The sequence below is a fragment of the Platichthys flesus genome, chromosome 5, assembly GCF_949316205.1.
Source record: "Platichthys flesus chromosome 5, fPlaFle2.1, whole genome shotgun sequence".
Classification (NCBI taxonomy): domain Eukaryota; kingdom Metazoa; phylum Chordata; class Actinopteri; order Pleuronectiformes; family Pleuronectidae; genus Platichthys; species Platichthys flesus.
This window is the reverse complement of record NC_084949.1, coordinates 16,600,457-16,623,535: the sequence shown is the minus strand read 5'-3', so window position 1 is coordinate 16,623,535 and position 23,079 is coordinate 16,600,457. Positions and strand designations below refer to the sequence as shown.

Sequence of the window (23,079 nt, the reverse complement as noted above, 5' to 3'; positions counted from 1 at the left end):
CAATTTTGTACGGTTTGGACCTTACTATGTTAAGTGCCTCGAGATACTGCATGTTGTGATTTGGCGCTGTACAAATATAATTGAATTGGATTGAATCTAGTGGGTCAGAGAACGTCATGCTGAGTTGAAGGTAGCTTCATGTGAGGCCAAGCAGGGATTTGCGTTCTCACATTGAAAAGAATGTGACACAGAGCACCTCCAGAAGTGGTTTGAGTGATTGTGCATTCAGACGTTCAGACCTGTACTTCACGCCGACCGCTTGTGATTTGGTCACTTAGGAAAGATGTTAGTACAAGACATGAACAGGGTCAGTGACAAAAGAGTAAAAAAACAGCAAATGAAGCACGATAAGTACTAATTATTTTATTTTATTTAAACAACCAGTGGGTGAAATAAAAATTGTTCTTGTGTGATGTGAAATTGAACTTTTATCACATTAGAAAAAGCGGCTTAAGACCAAATTAATACAGGAATTCTTTGGCAGGCATAGATTTGTTTGAGTAGCAAATGAAACTTCACCTGATGCGAGTAGCCTCGGATCAAAAACCTTGTTGCTTAATTAAATTAAATGAAATTCCCTTTAACATCAAAGGGCTCGTAAACTGAGCTCTCTGTCAAAGGTCAGTGGCTCTCTACCTGGAGTCCAGGGCCCGAGGGGGGGGGGGGAGGCTGGATTTGATTTATGGGCCCCTGACCTGCAGAACATGGCAAATTACAGCTGCTGATCACAGCAGGTTGTATTTTCTCCTGTCGGGCTGACATGGACAGAGTCTGCACCCTGGTTATCTACATGTCTGCAGGCCTCCTACTGCTCCTTCTACACTTTGATCTCCTCCTACATTGAACTGTGGGTCGTCCCAGATGAGCACTAAAGGACAGTGAAGCGTATTGAAAAGCAACAGAATGTTAACATCTCTTCTGTATCCTTATTCAACTCGTTACCAGTCATTAAGACTAACTATGACTAACAACAATGCATGTCCTGCTAGTAGTAAGGTGTATTCTGTACTTGTGGGTGATTAAAGGTAAAGACGCGGATTGAGTAATATGAAGGAACAGTCTGTAGTTCTGGGCTTTTCATTCTGCTACGGTCATCTCTGCTTTTCTCTTCTCCAGTAGATTCTTCAGGAAGAACTCGCCTGAGCAAAGAAGGAAAATTAAAAACATGCGTATCTCCTTCTCCACTGATATTCTACCCTTTTTTACATGATGCTTATGTGCTTGAAGTTGTATTGCGAGACAGCCTGATTACTTTGACAAGTATTAAGAGTCAGTTTGATCAAACGTTTGGCCCCTCAACTATGATCCATTGTGATAAACACTCCCCAAGGAAGTCCCATAAGATCACTGTCAGTGCTGCTTAACCCCAGTCCCTCCCCACATTCCTGCATCCCCCTTCAAAATAAAATACAGATCAATGAAAAATTACTCCGGTTTGGACTCCTGAAGTCAATTCCTCTTATCTAAATTCTAATAATTTCTCTCACAAAATTTCAATCCATCACCTTTCTGTTAAACTGTTTATACCACTCTTTCGCATGCATTGTATTTTGGTGAGAGATCCCCTCAAATTATACCACAGGGTATATAAGAAATATGTATAAATATGGTGCCAGTTTGGGTGTACTGTAAATTTGAGAATAAAATATTAATTAAATAAAGACATTTTATTTGTAGCTGTAAACAACGTATCTCACCTGCTTTGTATGAGGATCGCACCAGTGGTCCACTGGCTGTGTACATAAAGCCCATTTCAGTCCCAACTTTCTCCCAGTGGGCAAACCTCTCTGGAGTGACGTATTCTTCCACCTAAACGCACACACACACACACACACACACACACACAGTCAGTTTACCATATGTGCTGCTCTATTCTGTTGGGTAAGTCAGGAGCCCCACACAGAGGTTAATGTGCTCACCTTTAGGTGGCGTTTTGTGGGCTGCATGTACTGGCCAAGTGTTAAACAGTCCACCTCGGCCTCTCGCAGCTCTGCAACATCAGAACAACAGGAAATCGTTGTAGTTTACATCAGAACGTTTTGAGTGTGTATGTGTGACTAGTGAGTGTTCACCACACCGGTCAATGTGTCCTGTATCTGTTTGTCTGTCTCCCCCAGTCCCAGCATGATGGAGGTCTTGGTGAGCACAGTGCGTTTGACCTTCTTTGCGTGTTTCAGAACGCTCAGGGATTGGTCAAAGTTCGCTCTGGGGTCACGTACGTGTCTGAAAACGAGATGGAACAGAAATAAATCCTGAGTCACATAACATCGGAGAGTGAAATATACTTTATACCCACATAGAGAAAATATGTATAACAAGATCTCTGCAGTGTGTTTGCTGCAGAACATTTTTACCAACCGCAGGGGAATGGCTCTTCTCCATCATCTGCTGGTCAAAGTGTGTATTACTGTCATCCTACTCTGTGACTGACCTCCCTCTTGTGGCAGTTAACATTTCAAACACAAAGTAAAAAACTAGACAGAACACTTGCTTGAACTTTGTTTGCATTTATGAATTTAAAGCCCCCTTCACCCAGAAAACGGAAAAAAATAAAGATTATTTTGTAAATTGAAAGGAAAAACATTAGCATTTTTTTTAATTCGGGAAATTCCAATAAGAAAAATAGTCAATATAATTTTAAAATGTTTTACTAGTTACCTCAATAGGAAATATTTCCCACAAATTACTATTATTATTATTTCCACTAGTATTTAAAAATCTTACGAAATATGTAAATCACAAATAAAGCCAGAAAACGTTTTACAGTGCTTTGAGCTTTCAAACAAAACTGTTCTTCTTCTTTACTCACTATCATTAGACTTGTTTGCAACCAAAATCAAATTGAAAAACTCATTGACTCAACTGAAAATAGATTCTAAATTTATTATCTTATAACAACACAGGAACTACATAGACACAGAAGGGATATGTCTTGTCTCATTACCTTTGCAGCTCACGCACGGTCTCCACATTGTGAGCATACACGTCTAAACCTGACAGGGCGATCTTCTCCACTGCGGCAAGGTCGCCGCGGAAATCCGGGGTCAGACATTCAACCAGGATCCGAGAATTTCTGTTTGAGGATGAAAAAATATGTTAGTTTATAAATTTTTCACAGAAAGGCACAATAGATCCAAACGGGAGGGGAGAGGTTACCTTTCCTTCAGGTTAGAAACTGTCTTAGCAAAGTGCTCTGCTCCACCATCAGCGATATCTGCACACAAGGGTAGAAGTGTCATTAGAAAGCACTATTGTTACCAGAGGTTCTAGAGTTAAGAAAATATCATCTTAATGCTTTGAATGAGCTGTATTTTTATACTGATTTAGAAGCTGACTGCTAAAGCAATCATCAAACTTCGCTATGATCTTCTGCACGGATCAGCTCCAGAAAGGTTCATTTTGCAAATTAAATTCATAACAATCTGATATTGGTTGATCTTCCAGCATTGATAGTGGTTTCTTTTTTCCTTGTAAAACTCAAAGTTGTATTCCTTCCTATGATGTAAAGTATCACCAACAGCAGGGAGAGCTAGAGACACTGGGGGTCAGAGGCCGTTACCATCTCTGTCCACTGAGGTGAGAACCACGTAGTCCAGCCCCCAGGCGGCGATGGCCTTGGCAGTATTGTAGGGCTCGTCCTGGTCCAGAGGCGGAGGGCGCCGGGCCGTCTTAACCGAGCAGAACCTGCAGCCGCGGGTGCACGTGTCTCCCATCAGCTACATGAGACAGAGAGAAATGCATCATCAGAGCTTCTCTTGATATATTCAACATGTGTATTTCTGAATGTTACATCGTTCTATGAAACAGCAAAAAACAGGGTATTTAGACAGTGTTTTAAAAATCTGGTTGCTTTTCTATAACTGTCAGCTGCACGTGAAGAGTCCCAGTGTGTCAGGAGACTGACCATGATGGTGGCTGTGGCGGTGGCGTACTCTCCTCCTCCCCAGCATTCCCCAATGTTTGGACACCTGGCCTCCTCACACACCTGAGGAAACAGAAACACGGTTATTTTACCAAGGATTTTTGCAGATTCACCAAATCAGATCTTTTTAATACAACAGAGGAAATCATTCAATCATACCAGACAAATTAAAATAATATCTATAATTACTTTTTAAGTACAATTATATCATATTTTTGTCAGACCTTGCCTGCTCTATTTAAGTGCCCAGGGGCCTTAGTCTCATGTATGAAGTGACTGTTCATATTTCTTGTTTGAAAGTCACAGAAATCAGTTTAACAATACAAAGACCTACTCTCTATGGGTTTTTTGTTTTGTTTCTAGTTTTTTCCCCCTCTTTTTTTTTTTTGTCTATTCACTTCACAAAGAGACAGGTAGGGTTGGGACCTCTACAGGGGAAGGATGTGTGAGTGGGTGTGTGGGTGGGTGGGGGGCTGGGGGTGGGGGGTCACTGAAAATTTTAAAATTTGGAAAAATGTGAGCATAATTTTGTATCATTGATGCTCAATAAACATACCACAAAAAAAAGAATACACAGACAAAACTATCTGAACAAGACAGATATGACAACAGGGAGAAAATAAATAAATATATAATGCCCACGCTTTTGCTAAATCAACGCTTGTCCCCACTTTGATAGGATGAGCTTGTTGGCACTTGTCACCTTAGAGACAAAGAATAAAACTAATGCTATGTCAGGTAAATATTAAATATTCATGACCTCGCTGCATGAAAGAATTTCAAATACCTCCCAAGGTCTTTTTGGAAGGAACTACATTCAATACTTTTTAAGACATATCTTTACGTGTCATTTAGCTGACGCTTTTGTCCAAGCGACTTACATTTTTAGAACACTCAGCATTCATGAGGGGCCATTTTAGGGATTCAGTATCTTGCCAAGGACACTTAGGCATGCAGATGGGAAAGAGTGGGATTCGACCGGGAACCTTCTTGTTGCAGAACACCCGCTCTATCCCCTAGGCCACGACATGAGGTGTCGATGCTCCTGACCTCTATTATTCCAAGACCACTTTAGAGACGTCTCATTATATCTTTGCACAACATCAGTTGTATGTATTTCGAGGTGACTTGAAAGCAGCAGCCTTCACTTGACAACACTAACATACGTGACACTTACTGTGTGCAGGTTGAGGTCTCTCAGTGTGTTCTTCAGCTTGTTGAAGTTCTTCCCAATGGGGATCTCGGTCTTGAGCCACGGGGGAAGACGCAACCTGACGTGACACAACCACAGAGACACTCAGTAAATGTGTTAGAGTGGCATTGTCTCCGTCATGGTTTGGACGATACAGATGTCCAACATGTCCCATTGTGCACTGTGAAAAAATACCTAAAAGATAAAATAACCAGATCATAACATACCACCTGTCTCTTTGACACTGATTTTAAATTCTTGTCAATCCATACAAGCATTAAGTTGTCCCACTGAATAATTACCATAATAAATAGAATAGCACTCACTCCTACCTCAACCAAGACTGAGCAACAACACACATGATCTGGCACGTTTACATAAATATCGTTTAGTGTGCATTGATAAATAACACAATAAATGATCTGTATATTATGAAACCTCAACACATTTATCTTACGTTACTCATAGAACAATTTAAAGGCTCAGTATTGTTGTTTTCTTGACCCTAGAATGGGCCCTTTGTATTTAAATACTTTATATTTAAATCAGGAGTGGGTCCTCAAATACAAAGGCCACTATGTTTTTCACAGTAGCCCAGACTGGACAAACTAAACACCCTTTGAGTTTTTATGACAGCTGAAGGCTTCCACAGGTTCTCTCTCATGTTTGGAGGGGGAAGGTGAGGTGAGGGGTATTCAGCTGCAACACGCAACTTCAACACTAGATGTCACTAAATTCCACACACTGAACCTTTAATCTCGTTTTGATTGAACTGAACACAGTCTGCATGATAAAGTCTGATCTGGTCTTTGGACTTTTCTGATAACAGACTCAGGGACTGGGCTGAGCAGCACGGCTCTCACCTCTCTCCCTTCTGTCTCTTCAGGGTGCCTCGGTACTCCTCCCACTTGTTTTTATCCGACAGGTCTCCAGAGATAAAGTCCTGCAGATCCGGCCCATCGTCACTCAGAGGCTGCTTCTTCGTGTCAGTCCTGGTCGGAGAGGACCTGGCCACAGTGGTCACGCTGCTGGTGTACACCTACACAGGCAGGACCCGGGGTTAGTTCCGCTACATCGGATTCACTCGGTCTCTTCATACACATCACACACTATCACCAACACGGACTCACAGCCGCTACAGCTGAGTTACAAAACATCCAGTGCAGGTTGTGCTTTCAGGCCCGCGACACAGGCTTGATCTCCACCGAGGGTTCCCACGGACAGATCACACACACGATGTCCCTGATCTCGACAGGAGAATGTCCGAGTGGAGATACTCACATGTGGGAAACATCTGGGACTCAGCCACCGCTGGTTGGTGGAGAAGCGACCTGCGACGCAGCAACTTTGTTTGAGCAGCGCCATGACTTCAGTCAGCAGGAGAATGTCATTGGAAACAAAACCCGACGATCGGCTGATCGGGTCTAGGGCCGCGTTCACGTGACGGGGCAGAGTCAGTAAAAAGGAGAACGTCCTGCAAAAACATCAGCAACAGATTAATTTAAACAACTATAATGGAGGATATCAATATTAAAGACTAGTGACAGAAGCAAACAGTACATACAGAAACAGGGAAAAATGTTTATATTAAGCTACATTGGTTGCATCAGAGTTTCTCCACCCACCAGATATAAATAATCTTAAACCTAAAACATGTCCCTTGAACCACTGGGTTATATCGGTTATAATATTTAATTGGAATAAAATGGAACCACCACTAATGTTGTGGTTTGATCCAATCCACAAACCTGTACTTTAATTCACAGAGTAATATTAAAATGACAAAATAAATTGAGCGAACTATTTCCAAACTGTGCTTGCCGATCTTGAACGTCGCAGAACCAAACAACAAATATAAATATAAATAAACGTGATATATAATTTAGCTAAACATATACATATACATATTCCAGTTTACAGCACAATACTGTTTCCTCACCTTCATTGTTATCGATCCTTACTTGAGTATTTGTGCTTTATCGACAATATCCTATCCATGCGTGGATCGTCTACTAATGCCTGATGACGTTCCGTGCGTGCTCTACAACAGCGTGGTGACGTCCTTCCGTCCTCCTTTCCTCTGCTACCGGCGAGGTGAGGATACCCGAGAATCTCCACCCGGAGCATTCATCTAACTCCATCTTTGCAAATTAAACATGTTTGTGTTGCGAATTTCAACCATCACACACGTAGGACGATGTATTTCACCCCACGGGCTGTATTTTAACTCTATATGGTCTTATCGAGTAGATATAGTAGTTTGTGTGATCGCTGTCTGTTTTCAGGCCTGACGCTGCCGAGGGCCGCGGTAGCCTTTTCATTATTATTTGCAAAAGTACATTATAGTGTGTTTCCGGTTTTCACTCACAGCCACAGTCCTGCGGGACACGTGTGATTGTTCAGTAAAAGTTAAACAACAGTGTAGCTAATGTGGCTACATGTTAGCATTAGCCTCAGCGCTAGCAGATGTATGGCAGTGTGGCTGCAGACACCAGTCGAGCACCAACAAGTCACCTACACCCAGAGTTATTATCTCAGCAGCCTGACAGTACAAGATGGATTCAACAGAGTAACACAATTGTCATAACGTGTGCGACCAGGCCTCACATCCTCTGACACGCTGTGTTTGTTTCCACAGAATGAAGACCATTCTCAGCAGTCAGACTGTCGACATCCCCGACAAAGGTGAGCGTCTTGTCAGAGTGATCCTGTGCATTTGTCCATCGTGAGCCTGAACTGTCTGCTCATTCCCTCCTCTCTGTTTTGTTGCGGTGGTGCAGTCGAGGTGAGGTTGAAGGGCCGGACAGTGACTGTCAAGGGGCCCCGTGGAAAACTCACAAGACAGTTCAACCACATCAACCTGGAGCTCAGCCTGCTGGGCAAGAAACAGATGAAGGTAAGAGGCTCGCAGATGGGTCCCAATGCAGGAAACGGATTTCCATCAGAAGATGAAATGATGCTAATGTTAGAGATTCTTTGTAGCGATGGAGGATAGAAAATCAATCCCTGCTCCGTTTAGCATTTAGAGGTGGAACAGTTGAGACTCTGTTGCTCTCTCAACCACAGTGTGCAGGCGTATTTACACATTAAGTCTTTAACAATATATGATCTGCTCTGCATGAAACTGCTGACCAGCGACTAGAGGGTGAACTCAGTGGAGCCGGTAAACGCCCCTGAGCCAAATGCTCCTGAAATCCACTTCATAATAAGCATTTAGGTTCTTAGATGCAAGAGAAATTAATCTCATCAACATAGAAGGTGAGAATGTGTCAGTGTTGTGTTTTCAGCTTATTTCTGACCCCTCCAAGTGTTACCACAGGATTTAGTCCTAAACGATTCAGTCTCACTGAGTTTATGAAAACAGTTACATGGAGCTTAAAAGAGTCTGGAATCAGAAAATGCCTTTTATCTTTAGAAAATGATGAAATAAAATGTATTTATTAATTGACCACATTGCATCAGCCCACTCTATAGAAAATAACGCATGTCCCTATTCTCCTCAGCTCCGTGTGGATAAATGGTGGGGAAACAGGAAGGAGCTGGCCACAGTCCGCACCATCTGCAGCCATGTCCAGAACATGATCAAGGGTGTCACTTTGGTGAGACTTCAGTTTGAGTTATTGACCGTGACCAGGGTTGAGCCACAGGCTGACTGTTGTTGAATAATTTGTCTTCATGGTTTGACCCAGTGACTAACTCTCCTGTCTGACTGCAGGGTTTCCGGTATAAAATGCGTTCTGTGTACGCCCATTTCCCCATCAACGTCGTTATCCAGGAGGGTGGAACCATGGTGGAGATCAGGAACTTCCTGGGAGAGAAGTACATTCGCCGCGTCAGAATGAGGGCTGGTGAGTCTGCAGAATAATATGGTAGCATCTGTAAGGTCAAGTATTAAAGTATTTTATAATATGGACAAGCTAATGTGCTGTTGCTGTGTATTTTGAGTGGTATTATGTCCCGCTCTAGTGGACTTCCAAATATGTATTTTCTCATAAATATAACGTGCTGTAATAAACACTATAGACTGAGACCAGGATTAATCGACAGTGTAATGAAGCAGCTCTGCCACTTCCTGTCCATTGAACTGCTTGTTCTACTTTTACTGGACATGTGATGATGATTTCTTCTGTCCCTCAGGTGTTGTCTGTTCAGTCTCAGCGGGCCAGAAGGACGAGCTGATCCTGGAAGGCAATGACATTGAGCTGGTGTCAAACTCATGTATGTGACCTCTTTTCATTTAGGCAGAAATTTCTCTGCATATTATCACACAAACTTGTAGAACTATGTCCGAAATGTATCCTCTTGGATATGGGCCTACATGCACATATCGCTTCATGTTAATTATAAGGTTCATCAAACTAATGATGAACTTGTGCAGTTAAAGGAAGCACAGACGATATCACAGAAATCTGAAGATGGCATGTGATTGACAGACGGCTGGTACCTCTTCTAAACCTGTAGATTTGTTTCTGCAACACCAGTCTGTGCTTGTAGCACCACAATAGTCCTGTGGTGTAGTGATGAATCTTGTTTTCATGAAAATTTCCCCCCCTCCTCCATCTACTGCTTTACACAATGTTCATTATTCCCCTGAACATCAGTCGTGTTTACACCGTTATGTCGCCATATAGCAGGAGACTATTACGTTTCCTGTCACAGTGATGTAATATTCTTCCTCATTGCACTGGGGTGAACTGATGAATGTTGAATCCCTGAATGAAAACTAGTGACGTTGATGTTCAACACCTTTATTCCTCATAAAGTCATTTTTAAGATTTTTAGCATCTACCCTCTGACTAAGATATTGAAGTTGAGCCTCACCTCATACATCCTGACCACACTGCATCTCCATCTCCTTCCATCAATCTCTGTATTTACTGTGATCTGTGTGTAACGTGACATGTTGCTTATCTCCTCAACCTCTCTGTTCTAGCTGCTCTGATCCAGCAGGCCACCACAGTAAAAAATAAGGATATCAGAAAGTTCTTGGATGGTATCTACGTCTCTGAGAAGGGAACAGTCTCGCAGCCGGAAAATTAAATTGCCAACCTGCAGTCGTACAGGTTAGACAACGCCGCCGAAGCCTCCTCTGTGACCTCTTCTGTTTTATGTTCTCTAAATGTTCCATAGCTATGTCTCTTTGTAAAAGCATGTTTCTGTTTCCAGTGTCTGCAATTTAAAGTTTTTCTGCAATACTTTTGTATGTTATCCAAAGTTCATGATTTTGTTTCATAAAATGTAGCTATAATATTTTTGCATCTGTAAATTACTGTTCTCACCACAACTTATTGCGGTTGTATCTTCAGTTTTGCGAGACATGAACTTCTTACTGTTGACATCTGGCTCTTGTGTCAGAGAAACTTGATTGTAAACCAAAGATTTCAACAATTTGTTAAAGTCTGATTAAAATTATAAACTCTTGCTCACTCCTATGCAGTGTTTGCATTACGTGGCTCACTGTGTTTTTCATGAGTTAAACGCATGCAGCCAAAATATGAGTTGTTTAAACTAGTTTATCTCCTGATTTAAATTTATCCTTCAGTACTTCTCATGTCAGGCCTTGTTAGATTTTGGTTAAACTACTGACATGTTGCATATGATCTTATTTCCCCTCTAACACATGTCTCCTTTTTCAGCGGCCTTGATTCCAACAGGCCACCAAGGTCCAAAAGAAGGATAATAGGATATTCCTAAACGGCATCTACATCAGCGAGAGGACCACTGTGGTGGAGACCGAAGCTTAATATATGTTCTTCTCTGACGACCAATAAAATTACCATCTTTTCCAATGAATCCGTCTGGTTGTTTGTTGCCTTTATTAGACTCTGCTGCAGCTCAATGAACATGTGACACTTGTTTTAAAATGGAATAGAAATGAAAGTTGACCAGAAACTGAACATCTCTAAACAGTTTATACAAATTGTTTTGAAATTAAATGGATTCTAGAACCAAAAAAATCACAATTTAGAATCATGAAACCAAACTTTTATTTTTTCTGTTAGCTTTTATTCTTTAATAATGATGTATCAACCACTGAAAGTTTTTGCTGTGGTTGTCTGTTTATTTTTGATTTATTTAAAACATGTCTGGTTTAAACTGACTTTAAAACATTTAGTGTCAGGGGAGAAAACTTGAGCTCTGCTGCACAACTATAAACCTGATTTATGTAAAATTCAGCTTTCATTTAATCTGACCTCTTTAATCCCACTGAGTTTCTGCTTGTGCCATTTCAGCCTAAAGTATCACCGGGTACATAATCAAAACGTTTTGAACAACAGGTCAAGCCCATCTCAGTCTATAGCCTACTGCTTAAAGTAGGGTTAAAACAAAGAATATCATTTCATCATGTGGACTCCCTCAATGAACGGTCAGAATTTGGAAACAGTTAAACAATTTAACACAAAATAAATAAAATAAAAAAGAACCAAAAAAATGTAATATAATTCTTTTTAATTAAATTATTCCTGCGCAGATCACTTATGCGCAGTAGCTGCGCAGTCCACTTCTGCTCAGGAGGTGCGCAGTTCCCTTCTGCCAACGTAAAATTTTACTTCAATGTAATCTCCAATCCGTCTTTTTTATAGCAGACTGTAGGATTAGTTTTAAAACGTGGGACGGCATTTTAGAGGCTGCTGGAAGGAAGATTATATTTAACTCTAATAAGTAATTTATTTATTTAAAACGTTTTCAAAGTATTACACTCCAAAATACCACTTTGTTCGCACTTAAATGTCTAACTGGTAATAAGGATACAATTTATTCATATAGCATTTTAAAACAAAAAGATTGATAAAAAAATTTCAATATACAAATAATAATCAATTAAACATTTAATGAAATTGCTTGCTTTTGTTTGTTTGTTTTGGGAGCGGTGTGGCAGTATTTTATTTTACTAATAAAACATACTGACCGACTATGACATGTTTACTGCAGACTACTTATTTTGTAGCTTGTTGTCTTTCACTTTAATTGTTATCGTTAAAAAACCGATACAATTTCAGGAAATCATTTATCTTAGGCAGAAATAAGCAAAATAGAACAGTTTAAAATATTTGAAGTTCAAAGATGATGATGTTTTTATCTAGAATACAATCTTGGAAACTAAACATGACATATTTTCTGTAGATGATTTTTTAACGTTTTATCTTCCATTGTATTTGTATTATAAAAAAAAAAAAACACAACGCAGAGTGACGCACAGGACGTAGACGCTGCCCGCGGTATGTACGTCATCACCAGTCGTCCGCAGAGCCCCTCTTCGCGCCAAGCGGCTGCAGGATTTTCTGACTTCTGACAACTAACCTGAGAGTAAAACTGCGAGAAAACGTCTCCATCATGGTACGTTACAGACTTTAAAACACGACGAACGCTTTGATATAGTGTTAGCTGCAGGTTAAACGGGACAAACCTAACAGGCTCTGGTTTAAAGTTTAACCAGGAGCATTTTGATTATCGTGTTTGCAACCGTTGATATCGTATACATTGTTTTGGTAAAAAAAAATAAAAAAATCCTTGGGAGCCCATGTCAGAAAGAGACACGAGTGTGTTTGGTTTCAGAATGAGCGTCTCAGTGTAGACGTCAAAGTAGTAGAGTCACCACTGGTTGTGTCTTAGCTGCCACCACTTAGAGGGAAATGGAGTCCAGCATCCTCCAGCTCCCAACTGAGGAGGTCCTCCACAAAACCCCGCAGCAGGTGTCGTCACAGGAGGGAGAGCAGGCTCCGCCATCCTCTCACTCACTTGCCTCAGGTTCACAGAGGTTGTGTGCACGGGCTTCTTCAGGAGACAGGCTCACTTCATGTGGCTGGACTCTGTCTATGACTGGAGAAGACACCCCCCTCACCATGATGGTTGCACCTCTAAGTGCACTTGTGTATTTAAAGAACAAGAGGGGTGTATGGGGAAGGGAGATGAGTGGGATTCACAGTAAAGGAGAAGCTGTGCTGTGATGAATGCGAGTGAAGGTTCCCCACAGGGTTGTTATGAAAAGTGTGTTTTTTATGTATCTGTTGTATTTTCAATTAAAATGTCAGTAAATGAAGAAATCCACTGAGGAGCTTTGGTGTTTTCTGCTTTCAGGACATCAGGCGCTTCTTTCAAACGACTGTAGTGAAGCCTGCGGTGCACAAGCCGGCGCCAAATGGAACCGTGAAAGCTGAAGAGAAGAAGAAGAAGAATAGCAAGCCGCTGTCTCCAGATGATGAAGTGAAGCAGAAAAAGAAAGCGAGCAACAAGGCAAGGAAATTGACTTAACGTAGGACACAGGGAATTACCAGTGTCCCTGTTAATCTAATCTAGATTTTAACAGTTTTGATCTGGAACTGTTCTAATGTGGAAGACTACTGTCACACATCCCATTCTATATTTTCTCAAATATGAAAATGTGTCGACATTTGATAGGTCTAAGAAGAGTGATTTTTGGTTTGGACCTTGTCCATTATTTTCTGGATGTGAAGAAAAACATAATCTCTCTTTTTGTGTTTGTATGATAGGCTCCCTCAACTGAAACTGAGTTTAAAACAGTCTAGATTCTCTCTCTGTGGATCCAGTCCAGATGTTAAAAGTCTGAACTGTAGTTTTTAATGTAGAGATTGGGTTGTAAACTGTTCCTTTTTTATATGTGGTAAATTAGGTTAATCAAGTATAGAGGTTATATTTTTAATATAGCTTTTCTCTTTCAATCTTAACATTGTTTTTTAACATTGCTCAGGCTAAATTAGGAAATGTCACTATTGGAAATGGATTTTTTGTATTATCTGCAGCATTATATTATTTAAGTTTCTAAGTTTTAAATCTTCTTAATTTTAATCCAAATATAACTTTGGCATCATTGTTATCATGTTTCTGTTACTGTATTATTGTATTGGTTTCATCTGGCTTAATTATGTTTTGGTTGTGTTTTGTTTCTTTCAGGTCAAAAGCCCCAAAACAGAAGAGAAACACAAGGATGGTGAGAAAAAACGAAAGAAGCCTGCCGTCATAGAGTCGGGTAAGAACGTTGCAGTTCTGATATATGGTTCCCTTTCAGAATAATGCTCTCGTTGCTCTTCATCCTCCCTGTGTGTTTTTTTTACCACCTGTCTTTGTTTTTCCCTCCAGACTCGGAGGAGGAGGAGCCAGTCAGGAAGTCAAAGATATCTGCCAAAGAGAAACAGAAGAGCAGCAAGCCAGCACCGCCTCCTAAAAAAGATCCTGTGCAATATGTCTCTGAGACAGGTGATGTTTTTTTTCATTATTGTTCAAACGTACTGTACATGCTGGAGCTCATGTCATGCTTGATTAAGGAGGATGGTGGTTTTTATAAGAGTTCTCTTTTTGGATTGTAGACTCAGACAGTGACAACTTTCAGTCCTTGAAGAAGGTTTCCCAAACCAAGCATGACGACACATCCAAACGGAGGAAGTCAGAGGAAGAGAGTGCTCGTCCGGGGGCCAAAGAGGTGGCGACACCTCCCGCCAAGTCGCCCTCCACGCGGGCAAAAACTGGGCTCAAGTCTCCTCCAGTGCTTGTATCCCCCAAGACGCCTCCTCCGACCAAACAAACCCCCACCTCAGTGATGGACTACTTCGGCACCAGCACTGTTCAGCGCTCAGAGAAGAAGCTGGTAGCCAGCACCAAACGAAAGGCTGTGAGTAATGACAGAGGATTTTATTCAAGGTCACCTCTAACAACTGACAAATTTCCAACAACTGACTTTAAAAAACAAAACCCATCTTCCTCTTCAGCCAATTCAGGAAGATCTGATCAGTGATGAGGAGATTGCCAGACAGCTGCAGATGAGTGAGGACATGGAGGTAAGGGCTGATCGACATAAACAGCAGCTCAGTGAGGAGCTAATAGTCAGAGCTGACACAAGTAGTTGATTTATCAAAAAGTCAACCAACAGTTATGCTGCTATTTATATCAATTAGAATGTCACTCTGTGTTATTCATACCTCTGCCAAGGCTCAACACTCCCTTAATATTCAGTCAAGCTGCACCAAATTTCACACACTCGTAGACATCAGTTCTTTAAATATGCTTTTCATCAATTATTCTCTGAGAAATCTGTCAAAACGTTTCTATTATTTGGATTAAAAGCAGAAAACTAAAATAATTTTAAACTTATGGGCTTTATTTTCAAACCTTTATTTTATAGATCAAATTACGATAAGTGACTGATACATATATGTTGTGAAACTATAATTCAAGAAGGAGTTATTACTGTCTTCTCTGTCACTCTGTGAAACTTTACAAGTTGTTAAGAATAATTTGGAGAATTCCTGAAATTCAAAATGTTGAGTTAGTGTTTGCTTAAATCCTTGAATGTACCCCCCCCCCACACACACACACACACAATGTGACGGTTGGTTTTTCAGCTTATCTCATAGTAAAATAGTTTGTACTCATAGTGTAACTTTGCCTCTACTTTTCCATTCTCATCCTTTTTCTTTCTTCTTCTGATTTTACACAGCTGGAAAAGCAGGTCCATGAGGATGAGGAGTTTGCCAAAACACTGGCCATGCTGGAAGAGGAGCCCCAGGCAAAGAAGGTAACTTAACAAAATGATAAAAATTCGAGCTCGATTCCGATGATTGCGGTCATGAAATTTAATAAGTAATGTCCTCCTCATTCAGGCTCGTAAAGGCTCTGATGACAAACAAGCTCAAGCTGCATTTCCCAAAAAGAGCTGCACAGACTCTGCTGCTGGCAGCCCGAGCAGAACACCGACCAGGATCAAGTCAGAAGACTTGATCAGTCCGACTCCTAAGAAGAACCTTTCCCCTGTCAAAGCCAGCTCCAAACTGGCCATGATGAAGAAAAGAGATGAAGAGGGCGACACAGGGTCTAAGAGGAAGACCCTCATTTCACCCTCAAAAATTAAAAACTCTCCCAAGAAGGAGCCCATCGCCTCATCAAGCTCACACATGAAGTTCACACCCAAAACAGGAACCACTCCCACGGCACTTAAAACGTCTCCCAAGAAACCAGAGGTGAGCTTTGAAGACATATCTCAACATATTAATAATATTTGTCCCCAAAAGCCAACTGGTTGTGCAGCAAGGACAGAAACTCAGGATAAAATACCAAGCAGAAAAACTCAAAGTGAACATCTGCACAAGTACAAGTGTTAAAACAATTTAAAGAACAAGTAACTATGTCTCATATGTCTCTTAACCTGATCAGAGCACAAGCACGAGTCCTGATGACGCTGAGAAGAAGAAAGGTAACCCCTCAGCTTTCAGGAACTACCTCAACAGAGATGGACCACGAGCACTGGGCTCCAAGGAAATCCCAACGGTAACACACATCAGCCTTCAGACAGTTGTGTAAAGAAAAGCTGCTGACCAGCATCTTTATCTCTGACTGTACGATGTGCATGTTTTCTCCAGGGAGCAGAGAACTGTTTGGAGGGCTGTGTGTTTGTGTTGACGGGGGTCCTCGAGTCTATGGAGAGAGATGACACCAAATCCCTCATCGAGCGCTACGGGGGCAAGGTGACGGGTAACCTCAGCAAAAAGACCACCTACCTGGTGCAGGGCAGGGACAGCGGGCTCTCCAAACTCGACAAGGTGACTGCTGTGTCCTGAAGAAAACTGGTGTGATTGTTGTGATCTAATGCTGACTGATCTATGACCGATGACGAGTTAAAATAAGAGTTAAAGAAGGTGGCAACTCTACAATAGTAGGGTCAACAGTGTTAAAGTCACAGTTAGTACATCAAAATTGTTAATAGCAGTTTAATTGTTTAATTTCCCTTCCTGACTCATTTCTGCAGTGTTTCCCTTTGTCTGTCTCAGACATTATGTTCATCCAGTTTTGATTTCTCTTCTGTTTCACTCTGCTCAGGCCGAGATTTTTGGAACCAAGATCCTGGACGAGGACGCTCTGCTGGAGCTGATCAGAACCAAACCAGGGAAGAAGTCCAAGTATGAGATTGCAGCAGAGGCAGAGGTCAGCAACGTATTTACTGAAATATAGTATCTATGACTCAGTTATTCGTTGATTACATTTAACAAATATTTTTATTTGGATGTGTATATCTTTCTCAATTAGAGCAAAGCTTCTAAAACCAAGACTCCCCCCAGACGAGCGTCAAAGAGCACCCCCAAAGCCCAGAAGATCTCTCCTTCAAAGGGTAATTCCAGGTCCCCTCACACCCCGAGCCCGTCAAAGACTGGCCTAGCACAAGGTCACGGGAGATCGACCAGAAGTGGCGGCACCCCACCTGGCAGAGGCACTGGTCACACGGCCCGGAGGGAGCTTGGCCTTTCCTCCTCATGTTCAACTTCAGCCCCACCACCACCATCATCATCCTCATCCAAATCTGCAGAGGACGCCAGCATGCTGTGGGTGGACAAGTACCGCCCGCGCTCTTTGAAGACTGTGATTGGTCAGCAGGGGGATCAGAGCTGCGCCAATAAGCTGCTGCGGTGGCTGCAGAACTGGCACAAAAACCACAGTGGCACCGTTTCCAAGCCTCCAGGTAGCAGGCAGTTTAACTTGAAAACAATGACTAATTTTTTATAAAGTAAGGGTTATCTCTTTATAGTCAGTTTATATTCACCTCTGTTAAAGACCACATGCTTGGTGCTGTTTTTCATGTGCAGTAAGGTTTGGCAAGTTTGGAGGGAAAGATGATGGATCAGGATTTAAAGCTGCTCTGCTCTCTGGACCTCCGGGGGTGGGGAAGACCACGACTGCTGCCCTCGTCTGTGAAGTCAGTAATAAACAGGAATATCAGGATCAGCCTTTGGTGCTTTTGAACTATTACTACAGCCAGAACTCCAAGCTGTGACTCTGCCTCTTTACTGTGTGTGTGTTGCAGGAGTTGGGCTTCAGCTACGTGGAGATGAACGCCAGCTGTACTCGCAGCAAAAACAGCCTGAAGCAGGTCGTCGCAGAGTCACTGAACAACACCAGCATCGAGGGCTTCTACAAAGGTGACACCTCTCACAACTATCCTTTCGTTTTTTTCACAAGTGAACCTACATCAGCCTTTATACAGTCACGTAATTGCCCTGTGAGCAGGCACACACCTGATGTACAGCAAGCAAAGATATGCCCAACAGCTTAGAGCTGTACGTCTGTTATGTTGATGCACCCAGTGAAAGCGATATGTGCTGATGTTATGCACTAATCTGCCTGCCTTCAGAGGACTGTAAAAACTTAATGGATGTTTTGACTGGGCATTGACACAGTGAGGGAGAGTGAAAAGACTAACAGGTAAAACGTTTCCGATTCTGAAACTGTGGCTGGACAAATTTGACTGTAAAGGGCTGCCACAGTTTATCTTATTAAGGGGAAACACTGTGGTAACGGTTGGTGTCTGTGTTCTGTAGGTACGTCTACTACAGTGAGCAGCAAACATATCCTGATCATGGATGAGATTGACGGCATGGCTGGTAATGAAGACCGTGGAGGAATCCAGGTAAATAAACACATTTCGTTATTAGTCTCACAGAAGTTCCACGTTTTTAAAAGAATATTAAACCTACTTAAAAAATAACCAGATCCAGAGGTCACACTTCTCTGACTTGAAATCCACTTCCATAAATAACAACTCTTGAATCAACATGTTTCCTTAGCTCTCTGCTCCGAACAACTGAACCTTTTCTTACATTAGCACAATGTCAGACTGAATAACAAAGTGATATGATTGTTTACTGTCTGATAATCTTTCATCTCCAGCTGTCTTTAACATCCAGTGCTCATTAGTTCCTCTGCCATGTGTTCATGATGCTGACCTCTGACATCTCGTAGGAAATGATCGGCCTGATCAGAAGCTCAAAGATTCCTATCATCTGCATGTGCAACGATCGTAACCATCAGAAGATCAGGTCACTCGCCAACTACTGCTTCGATTTGCGCTTCCAGAGGCCGCGAGTGGAACAGATTAAGGTACACAAACGCCCGGCCTGACATCTGACAGTATATTAGAATGAAATGACAAAAGCTTTGAAATCATAATGTCAGCGAATGTAAATATTTACTTTTCCATTTGTCAGGGAGCCATGATGTCCCTTACTTTCAAAGAGGGAATCAAGATCCCTCCTCCAGCTCTCAACGAAATTATCCTGGCTTCCAATCAGGACATCCGCCAGGTAAAGAAGACAACATGTCGTAAAAGTCCAGTCACACCAAGGTTCTGTCTTGGTTTGCCACCTTTTCACCAAGCTGGCTTTCCTATCTCCAGGTGATTCACAACCTGAGCATGTGGTCCGCTAAAGAGAAGGTGATGACGTACGACCAGTGCAAGTCTGACGCGGCCAGCGCCCGCAAGGACATGAAGCTGGGGCCGTTTGACGTTTGCAGGAAGGTGTTTGCCTTGGGCGAAGAGACCTCCCACATGAGCCTTATCGACAAGTCCGACCTCTTCTTCCACGACTACTCGCTAGCTCCGCTCTTCGTCCAAGAGAACTACCTGCACGTTCGTCCAGCGGCTGCCAGGTGAGAGACAGTTCCCAACAGTTCCCACCTGAAATAGAATCACAATAACATCAATGATATTATTTCCAAAAATGTGGATCTTATTATTTCATGTTCTTACAGTGGAGATCTGAAGTCCCACCTGGTGTTGCTCAGCAAAACAGCGGATTCAATCTCAGACGGAGATCTGGTTGACAGACAGATACGCTCTCGGCAGAACTGGTCCCTGCTGCCGACCCAGGTAACACAAAATGATTCTTGTATCATAATCCTTATATTATATCCTTTTCGGGAGCAGATGGTTTCCTTTAAACTTGTGAGTCAGAAATTGAAGGTCTGTTGTAAATAGTTTTTTGTATAAAACACTAAAAGGAATTATATGACATAAATTTTGCAAACATCAACCTAATTCTTGCAATAACTTGGGTGTGTGTGTGTGTGTGTTCGTAGGCCATCTATGCCAGTGTGTTACCAGGTGAGCTGATGAAAGGCTATATGAGTCAGTTCCCCACATTTCCCAGCTGGCTCGGCAAGCACTCGTCCACCGGTAAACATTCCCGTATCATTCAGGAGCTGAACTCACACATGAGTTTAAAGTGAGTCGAACCTGCATCTCTCCCTAACTCTTTACACCTTCAACACAAAATCACAGTTTTTAATCAGCTTGGCACCTGCAGGACATTGAGCAGCAGACAGGCGGTGAACCTGGACTACCTGCACTACCTGCGGCAGGCCTTGTTGAGCCCACTTCAGAGGCTCGGAGCTGAGGGCGCCGGTCCAGCCGTGCAGTTGCTGGACAGCTACAACCTCATCAAGGAGGACGTGGACAGCATCATGGAGATCAGCGTCTGGGGCGGACAACCTGACCCCTACTCCAAACTGGAGTCTAAGGTCAGGAGGTGGAGAAGGGGTGTATGGTTTGGGCTGTTGTGATTGGCTGGCAGTGGAGCTGAAACAATTAGTTGATAGACTGAAAATAACTCCAGTACATCATATACTGTGGTTGATGCTGTTTGTCCAGGAAATGAGAGTTTTTAAATCTGTGCTGTCTTTATCCTCCCAGGTGAAGGCAGCTTTCACACGGGCCTACAACAAAGAAGTTCATCTCACACCCTACTCGCTGCAAATTGTGAAGAAAGGCCGTGGTGGTGCTGCTGCTGGTGGTGGTGGGGAGTCTGAGCTGGGAGGAGAGGACATGGACAATGGACGTCACGAGTCCGAGGAGGAAGGGGAGAGCCTGAAGGCCGACGCTATGATCAAAGTAATTCAAACTGCAATAGTGCAATCGTCTTTTTCACATTTCAAACTAAATCACGTTATGTTCTATCTTTTTATAATATCTCATCTGTCTCTTGTTCCTCCCTGCAGCAGAAGAAGGCAAAGGCCACCAAGGAGTCGAAAGAGAAGAAAGAAGATTCTGGGAAGGGGAAAGGAAAAGGCAAAGGGAAAGGCAAAGCTAAGAAATAACTGTTCCTCGTCTGCCTCCAACAGAATTTACATTTTTTTCTCTGCACTTAAAACGGTCCTGAAATGAGCAGAAAGTAGGGAGCTTGCCTTAGACTCTGCAGGTAACTCATCTGTCACTCCACCAAAACCTCAAATACTCCAGACTTTTTTTAACTTCCTGTCTCCATCCCGAGCAAATGAAGAGTAGTGTCTGCCTGTTCAGCCCGTTATCATGTGTGTACCCCTCTGCAGTAACGTGTGTCCAATCAGGAGCGATGTGCGTTTCTTCTGTCATCTGTTTGTGGTCCAGGTGTCGAGGCTGTAAATAATGTGACTGTTACCTTTTTGCTGGGACCACAGTACATTCCTACTCCTGTTTGGTTCCATGGTTAGCACTGACGACTCTGTAAATGTCATTTTTGTAAAGATTTCACGAGGATGAATAGAGAAATATCTCCCTCATGAGTGTCAGTGGTTTTTTTTCTAATAGAGAGAAGCAGTTTGTGTACAAAAATCCAGCCACTCAAAAAGGGATCTTCGCTGGAAAAATAGAAACCACATTCAGCTCAGGGATCAGCAGATTCTGTCATTAATGATTAATTAGGGCCCGAGCACTGACAGTGGGAGGCCCTATTGAAATTGTAATGATTATTATTATTATTCAGGCAAATGAATTGGCTTTTTGAGGGCTTTAACATGCTCAAATTCTTATCAAAATCTGCAGAGAGTTAGAAAGTGGTGAAAATGTACGTATTCTGGAGGAATTTTCAATGGGCGTCGCAAAATGGCTCAATGGTGCCCCCGAGAACCAGAGACCCCCGGAATGTGCTCACATTGACCGATCTTCACAAGAATCAATACACAGGTGTATCATGACCAAACAAAAAAAAAGTCTCTAGGTGCATTTGGAAAAACGCAAAAAAAAGCCTGCTATTTTGTATTTAGTGGCCATTTTGGCCATATTCCACATTTTTACTTTGATTGTTTAAGACAATGAAACAAAACTGTGAATCCACAATTACTGCTGGTTGGAAAAGTCTTAAATACGCAAAAATATTACATACAAAGTCTTAATTATGTTTGGCTATCTCTGAATTATTTTAATGTTCATATATAAATTTGCCAATATATTGGTATTGGATTTTTTACTCCACACTATCAACATTGTGATCTGCACCACAAGTCCAGATAGGACGGGCTCTCAGGTTTTAGTTTTTCCGGACAGGACAGAGCAGGTAAATGAGTCGGTTCTGGTCTTAACCTAAACCTAAATCTAACCCTAACCTTAAAACCAATTCTTAACCTTCAAACAGTCCTTTGAATTTGTGAGGAACAGCCAAAATGTCCTCATAACTATGGTATCGGACCAAAATTTGTAATGAATCTGACCCAGGACAAATGATATAGTTACACAAATGTAGTTTTAGGGAGATAGACCCATGAACACTGAAGTTATGGACAATTATCACAGCCTAGGGTAAGTCAGTAAGCAATAGGTAGTCAATAATGGCCCCGAACAGAAGGGTTTGATATAATTATAACAGTAGATTTAATGTGTGTCAGCGCAAATCAATTTGGTTCTCCCTTATTGGTCCACAGCTGTAGTCCCCCGCCTCTTGTCAAGGAATCCAGGAAGTGACAAGGAGCCGTCTCCGTCACGTTGCTAGACAACTCTCTCTCTCTCTCTCCTGATAGTGCGATGTTGTTTCATAAACTAGCCTTGAGTAGAGAATGTTTTCTGCTCCCTCGGCTGCACTGACTGAGCCATAACAAAGTCCATCCGAACCTGAGACATCTGCTCGAAACTCTGATGATGATTGAATCTGAGGGAATTACGCTTTAATATGTAAAAGTTGGAAGTGAGATCTGGTTAAAGTACAGTATATTGTATGTCATAAATACACAGTCCTCACAACAGGCAGCAGCTCTTAGCAGACCTTTTATAAAGGCAGGTGACTAAACACCCATGTGACACACATTCTAATGTCAAGACCAAACACTAGGAATGAAAAGGTCATTATCAAATCATCTGTGTGAACGCACTTTATCTGGCCCAAACGGTTCAAGGCCCCCCCCCTCCTGTCTTTATTGCAAAGAGTACAGTCAGACC

At 42.1% G+C, this 23,079-nt stretch overlaps 3 protein-coding genes across 3 annotated transcripts; 2 read left to right on the top strand and 1 right to left on the bottom strand.

Annotated features, from left to right (window-relative positions):
- Window positions 1-348: 348 nt before the first annotated feature.
- Window positions 349-6,547, bottom strand: lias (lipoic acid synthetase). The gene is made up of 11 exons (XM_062388756.1): window positions 6,396-6,547; window positions 5,978-6,153; window positions 5,100-5,193; window positions 3,905-3,985; window positions 3,560-3,716; window positions 3,157-3,214; window positions 2,945-3,073; window positions 2,078-2,223; window positions 1,920-1,990; window positions 1,698-1,809; window positions 349-1,139 (listed from the first exon to the last, which is right to left on the bottom strand). The coding sequence occupies exons 1-11, from the start codon at window positions 6,477-6,479 to the stop codon at window positions 1,078-1,080; spliced, it is 1,170 nt and encodes a 389-aa protein (XP_062244740.1). The 5' UTR covers window positions 6,480-6,547; the 3' UTR covers window positions 349-1,077.
- Window positions 6,548-7,640: 1,093 nt separating this feature from the next.
- On the top strand, window positions 7,641-10,907 carry rpl9 (ribosomal protein L9). The gene is made up of 7 exons (XM_062388757.1): window positions 7,641-7,799; window positions 7,895-8,010; window positions 8,618-8,713; window positions 8,830-8,962; window positions 9,252-9,332; window positions 10,048-10,177; window positions 10,751-10,907. The coding sequence occupies exons 1-6, from the start codon at window positions 7,754-7,756 to the stop codon at window positions 10,152-10,154; spliced, it is 579 nt and encodes a 192-aa protein (XP_062244741.1). The 5' UTR covers window positions 7,641-7,753; the 3' UTR covers window positions 10,155-10,177; window positions 10,751-10,907.
- Window positions 10,908-12,312: 1,405 nt separating this feature from the next.
- On the top strand, window positions 12,313-21,429 carry rfc1 (replication factor C (activator 1) 1). Its single transcript, XM_062387458.1, has 23 exons — window positions 12,313-12,452; window positions 13,194-13,349; window positions 14,028-14,103; window positions 14,214-14,330; window positions 14,441-14,742; window positions 14,840-14,908; window positions 15,568-15,645; window positions 15,731-16,087; window positions 16,281-16,394; window positions 16,487-16,666; window positions 16,944-17,048; window positions 17,151-17,580; window positions 17,705-17,814; window positions 17,923-18,037; window positions 18,437-18,525; window positions 18,858-18,995; window positions 19,103-19,198; window positions 19,291-19,544; window positions 19,647-19,764; window positions 19,974-20,119; window positions 20,201-20,414; window positions 20,587-20,784; window positions 20,892-21,429. Exons 1-23 carry the CDS (start codon window positions 12,450-12,452, stop codon window positions 20,988-20,990), a joined length of 3,564 nt encoding a protein of 1,187 aa, XP_062243442.1. The 5' UTR covers window positions 12,313-12,449; the 3' UTR covers window positions 20,991-21,429.
- The last annotated feature ends 1,650 nt before the right edge of the window (window positions 21,430-23,079 follow it).